A 9,594-nucleotide genomic window follows, 5' to 3' on the forward strand; every position below is an offset into this window, starting at 1 on the left:
TGGCAGTTCTCCGAGAGAAGCTGAGGGTGGGCCGGCAGGGGCAGCCCCCTAGGCACTGACTTCTTCTAGAATCTGCCTTCTGTGGGTTGGGGGATGTGGGAGGTAAAATGGGACCATTTGAAAAGGCCACCATCGTTCTGGAATGCATCCCACCAAAGCAAGTGACAGCGATAGGGTCCTGAGGAATGACCGAGCAGCTCAAACACTGGGTTGAGAAGAAGAGGACAAATGACTGAGGGCCACAGCGGAGGATGTCGCCTGCCCCCAGGCAGGCCTGCTCTGTGCAGGGCATGCCTGCCCCCAGGCAAACCGAACAGTAGCCTTTCACTAGATTTCAGAGAAAGTGAATCCTTGGCCAGTACCCATCCTGGGGCAAATGCTGTTGAATGAACTGTGGTGTTTGGAACTTGCCTTTGTGGTCTCCAGCTTTTTCAAACCTCTAACCCATCAGTCTCCAAGTGTGGAAAACCAGGGAACGGCCTTGAACCGGCCTTGACCCCACTAAAGGATGGCTTCCAGACTGCCTCTTGGCTGGCTGGCTGTGACTTGGGCAGACTATGTGATGGCTGTGGCCAGGACTGCCCAGAGAAAGACCCCCAGCTTGCCAGAGAGGGAGGTTGGCATTTCTCACATCCTCACCGTGCCATAGCAGAGGGACCACAGGTTTGGAGTTGGCCAGGGGTGAGCTCCAATTTGAACTTCAGGTGTGTCAAACTCCTGCCCTCAGAGCAAGGCAGGCAGCCAGAGACAGCAAGTGTACTCGGGTTTCTGCCCACCGGGGTCCTCCTCCCTAAGAGATCCTCTACCACTAATGGTAGCTCCCAACTACTGAGTGCAGACTGTGTCACCTAGTGTCCTAGGGGGCTTTGCTGTTTACCTCTTCATCGTTACAAAAAGCCCACAGGCAGCTCAGAGTTTCAAATAATGAGCTGAGCTTCTAAGCTGCGGCTAACTCATGTGAGGCCACACAGCTCATGATTTAGGGTCAAGCCCAGGTTTGCCAACTCCAGAGCAGAGTTCCTTCCACGGTACTGGGCTGTCCTGTCCCCGTGTGGGATGCTGAGCTTGTGTCTCTCTTAGTGGCCCTCTTTGGGGCATGGTTCCTTAGCAGTGGGGACTCCTGTCTGTCCCTGACTATGCACTTTTGCTTGCCACCCTCCCTGGGCTGCTGTCCCCACTTAGGACCCTCATCAGCATCCCTCCAAAGTCAGGAACAACACCTGGCCCCCGCATCTCTGTGATGAGCAGTGAGTGGTTTAAACCCCCCTATAAACACCCCTCCCATCCAGTGCAAGTGGAAAGGTTGCTCTTCCCACCCATGGCTCTCAGAACAACAGTCAGCAAAGTGGATTTTTTCCTTCTTTCTTGTCATTACAGACCCTGCAGGTGAAAAAACCCAGGTCTGTCCACGGTTGCGGCTCGTTCCACTTAAACGGTGGAGGGGCTGGAGCACGCTGTACAGCGCCTGGTCTACCTGGTTTACTTTTACCAAAGCAAGGGGGTCGATTTGATCAATAGCCCATGGCTAGTTAGTGGAAAGACCAGGCCTAGAGCTTGGGGCTTCTGAAGCCCACGCCAGCATCTGCACCCGCACGGCTGTCCTGCCGGCCGGCCACCTCCTCCAGGGCACCTCTGTTCTCCATTCTCCCTGCTCCTCTCCAGAAGCAGCTCTGCCAGCATTCCCCTGCTCATGGCTCCCTGGTGTCTGGAGCCACTGGCCTGGCATTCCATGTGGCTGCCAAGAGCAGTTTCTTTGCACCCACTGGGCCTATTCACTGGGCCTGGCTGCTGCCCCAGGAGCATGGAAGGCATGTCCCCCCTCAGAGGCTGACAGCAATCCTAAACAAAGTCCTTAAGAAGCCGAGGAAAGGGGGAAGCCTTCCCAGAAGAAATAAAACCTGTGTGGCCTTTGGCCAGGGCCTTCTTGGGTGACTGGTACCGCAGCCCCATCCTGCCTCACAGCTTCGTACAGAGAGAGAGACCGTGATGTAGAAACAGGGAGGGAGCGAGCTCAGGAAGGCCAGGCCCTGGCCCTGGTCCCATGGGAGACAGCCCTGCACAGAGCTGGTGGGGACGGGTGGGATCAGGGCAGGAGGCAAGTGAGTGCTTAAAGGTGGCCTTAGGGCTCGAAAGTAGAGCAGTGGCTGAAAAAAGTAATTTTCTAAATAGAGAATACATTCCCATGATATAAAATTAAAAAATAGAAAATGGTATACCATGAAAGTCTTCTCTGCCAGGTGCTCCCTTCCCTGGAGACAGACAGTGTTTCCAGATCCTTCCAGAGATACTCTAGACATATGCAGAGAGGCAGAATATACACGTACATGTTATTTTGCCTTTTTTGAAACCACAAGTGGTGGCCACCGTTTCACACGGACGGCTCTGCAGCTCTTTCCTGGCTTCCTTCTCTGTCTTGGTGGCACTGAGGAGGCTTCTCATGTTCCGCAGGGAGTCGTGGCTGCCTCGCGGATGTGCCGTAATTTATTTCATTGAACCTCTGCCTCTTGATGAGCATCTGTGTCTCCAGGCTCTGCTTTAAAAGCATCACAGTAACGAATACCCAACACACTCGCCACTTAGCAATTATATCAGCATGTGAGTGGAAGAAATTCCCAGAAAGGGAATTGTTGGGTCAGGAGCACGCACCTGTGTAGCCTCCGGGTCCATGCTTCCCCTAGGCCCGTGGGAACGCCTTCGTGGGTGTGGCTTGGGCACGGTCTGAGTGGCTCTGGGGTAAGGTCCCAGACGAGGTGGGGGCTGGTTTCTACCACGCCCAGAGAGGCTGGATGCCTGTGCTGTCCCACTGTGGGCCAAAGGCCTGTTAGAGATCACTGGGACCACCGCTCCCACACCCATGAGGACCCCGGCCCCAGAGGGTTAGCCTGCGGTGCTGTCACAGTCATCAGGATGTGGAGGTGGCATGAAGGGAGCTAGCGTGTTTGCAGTGCTGCTGCGGACTCCCTGCCAGGACCATGGGAAGACATGCCACCGCCCCTGGGGGCTGAGCCCTGTGCTGTGCCCTGCTCTGCACACGAAACTACACAAAAGGCCTTCCTGCCCAGGCCCCCAGCAGAGCCCCCTGAGAGGCCTGGGCGCACCGCCAGCCTTGGCCGGTGTCTCCCTCCTCCCAGGTCCACGGCCTGTCTGGGGACCACCCCCAGCTCTCTGAAGAGCTGCTGACCCTGTCATATCCTTCCTGTGCTTCCTCCTCACGCTCCTGCCACCCAGACCTGCCTCAGAGCAGGCCTCGCTTCTCAAGACCTCTGGGAAAATTTTTATTTTTCAAAAGAGTTTGGGGCTTTGCTGTTAGGGCCTTTTATGCTTTAAGTTCCAAGTCCTGTGAAAACACAGGTAACAGAGCTTTCTACCTCCTGCTTCACCTGGAGCCGCCTCCCAAGCATCAGGCGGGGGCTTTGAGCAGGGTACTCACTTGGCAGCACTCCGTGTGGTGCAGGGTTCCCTGGAAGAGGACACCCGCGGAGGGGGAGGCCGCTGTCAGGGGAGGGAAATGGGAGCTGAAGGGGACACACATGCATCGGGGACTGGGTGGAGGAGTCTGGCACGTGGTCAGAGTGGCATGGTAGAGGACACCCAGGTGCAGGCTCTGCAGGTGACCCATAATTGTCTAGCCAGAGGTAGCAAGCGCGGCCCTTGGGCCATGTCTGCTGGCATCTTCGGTTTGACTTGCATAATTTAAGATTCATTTTTAAAATGTGTACTTATATATAAAATGTGAGATATCAGACCCAAATCCAAATTCTGCTGCCCTTGGAAAGTCAGTCTCGGCTTACACAATTGCATTAGTCTCCTCAGGCTGCTGTAACACAGTGCCATGGACTGGGTGGCCTAAAACAACAGAAATTTATTCTCACAATTCTAGAGTCTAGAAGTCCAAGATCAAGGTGTCAGAAAGGCCACATTTCCTCTGAAACCTGTAGGGGAGAATCCTTCCTTGTCTCTTCCTAGCTCCCAGGGGTTGCTGGAGTTTCTTGGTGTTCCTTGGCTGGTAGGCACGTCACTCCGGTCTCCACTTCCGTCGTTAGGTGGCCTTCTCTGTGTGTGTCAGTTTCGTGTCTCTTCTTATAAGGACGCTAGTTATACAGGATTAGGGCCCACCCTAATCTAGCAAAATGTCATCTTAACTTGATTAATCTGCATAGACTCTATTTCCAGATAAGGTCATATTCACAGGTAGGACCTCAACACATCTTTTTAGGGGACACATTTCACCCCATAACAATTATCTTATGGCGTAATCGGCTGGATGGGATCGAGGGTTGCCTGCCTCAGACAGAACCTCTGGGTTGCACGGGCCCTGTCGAAGTGGGCAACCTTCAACTGCTGGCAGATTCCTGTCCCCCGTCTCCCTGCAGTTCATCACTGACACCATTGCCCCTCCCCCCACTTCCCCCTCCCGTCTTCTGTCCTCGTAAATCTTCCTCACTTCTCAAACCCACTTGCCAGTCCCACCCCTTCTCTGAAGTCTTCTCTGGCATTTGCTTTCGCAGGGACCTCGCACGACTGTGACCTTACGGTGACAGCACTGTGCTGCCCTTTTGGATAGTAGTAGCACATCTCATCTGGGTCTTCATGTGTGTTGTCACATGACTTCTGCAGCATTGACCTTTGTCTCTATTGAATACTGTGCGCGCATCCCCGTGTCCTACCTCAGTAAATTTGGGGCCACGGCGTTGGCTCTTGGCAGTGGCTGGGAGGGGCAGGGATCAAACCACATCTGACCCCGTGGGGAAGTGGCACCTGGAGCGTGTGTGTGCGATGTCTCCAGCAGCTAAGTTCTGAACCGTGTGAACACCCCTCCACGAGGCGACCCTGCCCCAGCCCAAGTGGATGGTGAGGGCATTTCTGGATGCTGCTGATTCCAAGGGACTAGAGATACGTTTATAAGGGCATTTCCCCAACATTCAGAATCTAGTAATTGAGATTTTTGCCATGTGAGGCATCGGTCCCAGGGAGCATGGGAGCCCCCTCTGCATTTCTCGCTCTCACGGCCTGTCCTGTCCCTCCCACAGCCTCCGGCCTCTCCTCTTCTCCATCAACGCCCACCCAAGTGACCAAGCAGCACACGTTTCCTCTGGAGTCCTACAAGCACGAGCCCGAGCGGTTAGAAAATCGCATCTGTGCCTCCTCTTCCCCTCCGGACACGGGCCAGAGGTTCTGCCCGTCCTTCCAGGGTCCAGCCCGGCCTCCACCAGCATCGCCCACACACTATGCCCCCTTCAGAACCGTAAGTCCAGGCCCTCCCCGGGCAGGGGTGTGGAGGGAGGGCAGAGCCGGCTCCGAGCCCTGAGCAGGGCCAGCTGACCGTGCACAGCACGTATATTTTCTCATAAGTCACAGGCTGCAGAAACAACTGGGAGGACACGCTAGCCAAATGGAAACCAGATGACACACGTAACGTCTGGTACGTGTGGACCGTGACCAGGAAAAGTTTGGGGTTCCCTTGGCTTCTTAAAAATCACTCATTGGAAGCTTTATTTGAATTTACCTTGATTGAGATATTAAAGTAAAATGTCATAGGCAACACAAAAAAAGTAAAAAAAACCCCAGAAATTTCATTCTAGAGTTTTAAGATTTAAAGTTTGACATCATCTGACTTGAGATGCATTCTTGGCAAGAGAGTTTTTCGCAGTGGAGTGGTGGAGCAGGTGTCTCTGCAGCCATCAAGGACCAGCGGGGATGGGCTGGTGAACAGTAACACGGGGAGCTGCTGGGTTGGCGCACTGAACCTGCTGCGTTTCAGCACGAAGGGCCCTGAGCATGGAGACCCTGCCCAGCACTGCCTGTCTGGTTCACGTTAGGTACTACAGATGCCCAGTAGTCTTCCTGTGCCCAGCGAGGATACAAGAGCCATCTCACTAAAGTCACCTGTACGGATGGCACTATTTCATCCAGTTGTCATATTAGTTTTTGTGGCTGCTATGACAAACTGGGTGGCTTAAAACAGAAATTTATTGTCTCACAGTTCTGGAGACTAGAAGTCCAAAATCAAGGTGTCTGCAGGACCACACTCCCTCCAAAGCCTCTAGGGAGAATCCTTCCTGGCCTCTTCCAGCTTCTGGTGGCCCAGGCATTTCTTGGTTTGTGACCACTTCACTCCTGTCCCTGCCTCCTCTTCACATGGCCTCTGCGTCTGTGTCCAAATCTTCCTTTTTTCATGAGGAAACTAGTTATAATGGATTAGGACCACCCTAATGAGCTGATCTGAACCTGATCATATTTGCAAAGATCCTATTTCCAAATAAGGTCACATTCACAGGTACTGGGGATTCGAACTTCAACACATTTATTTAGGGGGCACAAGTCAATCCATAACAGTTGTTATCTTTTGGGAGAAGACGTGTTTCCAAATAAGGTCACATTCACAGGTACTGGGGATTCGAACTTCAACACATTTATTTAGGGGACACAAGTCAATCCATAACAGTTGTTATCTTTTGGGAGAAGACGTGCTTGCCATGCAGAGAATATACCATTCCTATTCCTGCTCATTCAATGGTTATTTTATTAAATGTATGCTTGGTGCAGTATTATGTGCCAAGGGTTAAACTGCAGGGCACTGTTTCTGCCCTCTAGGGCTTACAGAATAACACTGAGATGAAAGAGCTAAGTAAAAGTGGAAGGTGGTTTGGGGGTGATGAATGGAACAACAGCCAGCACTACCAGAAGCAGAGAAGGGAAAATCACTCTTGGGCTGATAAAGGCAACAGAGGCTTCAAGGCGGGGACACCCACAGACTGACCTGGAGTAATCCGTGACGTTTAAGTAAGAACCGAGGTGAAAGGAAAACCTACTAGAGAAGAAAATTTGCCACGGCTTGGGGCTGGGGAGGAGCATGATGTGCATCATGGAGAAGGAGGTCACACGGGTTAGGAGGGCAGGGTCCAGCAGCAGACGGGGGACAGAGACAGGAAGACGCAGGCTGCTGCAGGCAGCCCACGGGGCTCGGCCACAGAGCTGCGGCCCTGGGGGGAAGGTCAGCCACGTCCTTGGGTGCGAACGAGAAAAGAGCTGGCAAGGGTTGTGTATTCCTGGGCACTTAATAAAGATGCTTGGTTATAGAAATAACAGGACGAAAAGGAATCCAAAAGGGCGACAACGAGATCCAAGGATTACCAGAAGCAGGAAGCCACTGTTCCGCTGGGGCTGGAAGGGTGATGAGACAGGGGTGTGACCAGAGCCACCTGGTGCATGGAGACAAGCCCAGGGCCAGACATGCCTCTGAGGCACAGGGAGAGAAATCCTGGTGTCTCCCTCTCCTCCCGCCCTCCTGCCTTGGGCCAAACCTACCCAGAAGCCAATAAGCAGAGAAATCTGGGACAGAGAGACCCTGGAGATTCAGAGCAGAGCAGGAAAAGGACCTTAGAGGGAGCAGTGAGGGGAAGGACCTGCAGAGTGGACGTGGGAGATGTAAAAAGCCTCGGAACATTGGCTGCTTCTCACTGGCTAGTGATAATTGATAGAATAACCCCATTTAAGAAGAGATACTGGTTTGAAGAGAAAACAGTTATTTTGGCTTCAGATGATTTAAAGTGATGGTGACAGACACAGTTGCAGGGCTCTTCCATCATTGCATGATGTTACATGGCAGTGGTTTTGTGCTGGGGAGAAGCCCAGAGCCTTTCTCAGTTTAAATAAAAGAGAATCCAGGGGTTGCTCTCGGCTTACTGTCAGTTTTGTCCCCATCAGCGTGACTAGAAAGTGACGTTCTTAACTGTTAATACTTCACACAACTATGAAGCCCTTGGTCAAGGCCAATACGCATAGGTCCTTCCAGCCTCGCTCAGGTGGTTCTGGGGCCAGAGAGGAAAGTGTCCTTGGCTGCACGCCACACTCAGTGATCGGCATGGAGCGTGTGCCTTGTTTCAACACGCAGCTGACAGCGTGAGTGTGACAGTAGATTTCAGCAATGATCCACATGTCATGAATGGATAAACAAGATGTGTTGTATCCATGCAATGGAATATTAGCCTTAAAAAGGAAGGAAATTCTGACACCTGCTGCAACGTGTGAGCCTTGAGGACACTATGCTAAGTGAAATAAGCCAGTCACAAAGGGACAAACACTGCTTGATCCCACTTATATGAGGTTTCTAGAGTCATCACATTCATGGAGACAGAAAGTAGAGAGGTGGTGGCCAGGGGCTGGGGGGAGGGGGAATGGGGAGTCAGTGTTTAATGGGGAGCGTTTCAGCTGGAAAGATGAAGTCCTGGAGACAGACGGGGTGACGGCTGCACGACGGTGTGAACGTGCTTAATGTCACTGAACTGTATGCTTAAAAATGGTTCAGATGGTAAGTTTTATGTTATGTATATTTGACCACAATAGAAGGACTGGGATTCAGTCAAGACTACAATGTTTATGTAGTTTGAGCTTCAGAAAATCAGAGCAATACCCAAGTTTCCCCACCTACATTCTGAAACATGCGTCAAGAATTGGAAGAGAGTGTCCCCAGTCCTTGGCATTGCCATCGGCCCTTAATGCCACTTATAAGTGTTGTCACCCAAGGCCTCTGCGGGCTGCCTTCTCCTGGCCTTCGTCTCTTCTACGTTCAGCAGCCCTCGGCAGTGGGGGAGGTGGTAGTTTCAAATTCATATAAAATCTCTTCGTTTGTAATTGGATTTTGTCAAATGTCTTTAGCTTATGTGTTAGTTCCTTAAGAGCTTGGCTGATTTCGTTCATTTTTCTTTTTTTTTTGTCTTTTATCTTTTTCCGTGTCCGGCAACGGATCGCAACCCTCAGTGTTGCCCCTGCACCGGACCGGGGACCGGCAACGGGATCGCAACCCTCGGTGTTGCTCCCGTGCCTCGCTCAGCCAGTGAGCGGGAACCGGTCTGTATGTGGGATCCGAACCCTCGGCGGGAGCGCCGCCGCACTTCCCAAGCAGCGCACTTATCCAGTGCGCCGCTGGGCCGGCCCTCGTTCATTTTTCTACCAGCATAATATTCACGGAGGAATGTGAGTTGCTAAAGACTTCTAAAGGCCTGAAATATTCAGATATCACTTACCTCCGCCTTTTGGAATAAAAAGATACTTTTCTGTAAACATTGACCATGAAGATCATTTTTATAAAATCTGTTCTCATGAATTTTACTCTAAAATTGGAGAGGGGCTATTAGACTTTAGTAAACAGCACTCACTTTATCATTTATTTGTTCAGCAAATACTAAGCAACTGCTGTGCGCCAAAACCTGTGCTGGCCTGGGTGACAGGATGACAGATACGCGAGTCGTACTCAGAGGACAGGCACGATGTCTGTTTTACTCCCCACTTGATCAACAGCACTGTGCATCGAACATAGGAGGATTTCAGTAAATATCTACTAATTGAACAAAGGAAGGAGTTTTTGTCTATTTGGAGGTACAGACAGGCAAATCATCACAGCAGAGTATGATAGAACGTGTTTTGTTATTACGGAAGGAAACACCCCGTCCCTTCTTGGTGAGTGGAAGAGCCAATCCCAGAGAAAGTAGAATTTTTTCCAGCAGGGAGCAGCAGTAATCAGCTTTGCATCTCAGGATGGTCCCTCTAGCTGTGGAAATTAGATTGGATGGGGTGGAACGGGAGTCCAGGTGA

The 9,594-nt window shown here is 51.7% G+C and overlaps 1 protein-coding gene across 3 annotated transcripts in view; it reads left to right on the plus strand.

The window, feature by feature from the left end:
• PRKAG2 (protein kinase, AMP-activated, gamma 2 non-catalytic subunit) overlaps positions 1-9,594 on the plus strand; it is a 290,841-nt gene that overhangs the window by 177,929 nt on the left and 103,318 nt on the right. For all 3 annotated transcript variants that reach the window (XM_008574036.1, XM_008574037.1, XM_008574038.1), the window contains exon 4: positions 5,031-5,245. In XM_008574036.1, coding sequence (XP_008572258.1) covers positions 5,031-5,245 — 215 coding nt within the window. The remainder of the gene's footprint in view (positions 1-5,030; positions 5,246-9,594) is intronic.

Source organism: Galeopterus variegatus, unplaced genomic scaffold (genome assembly GCF_000696425.1).
Source record: "Galeopterus variegatus unplaced genomic scaffold, G_variegatus-3.0.2 Scaffold987, whole genome shotgun sequence".
NCBI lineage: Eukaryota > Metazoa > Chordata > Mammalia > Dermoptera > Cynocephalidae > Galeopterus > Galeopterus variegatus.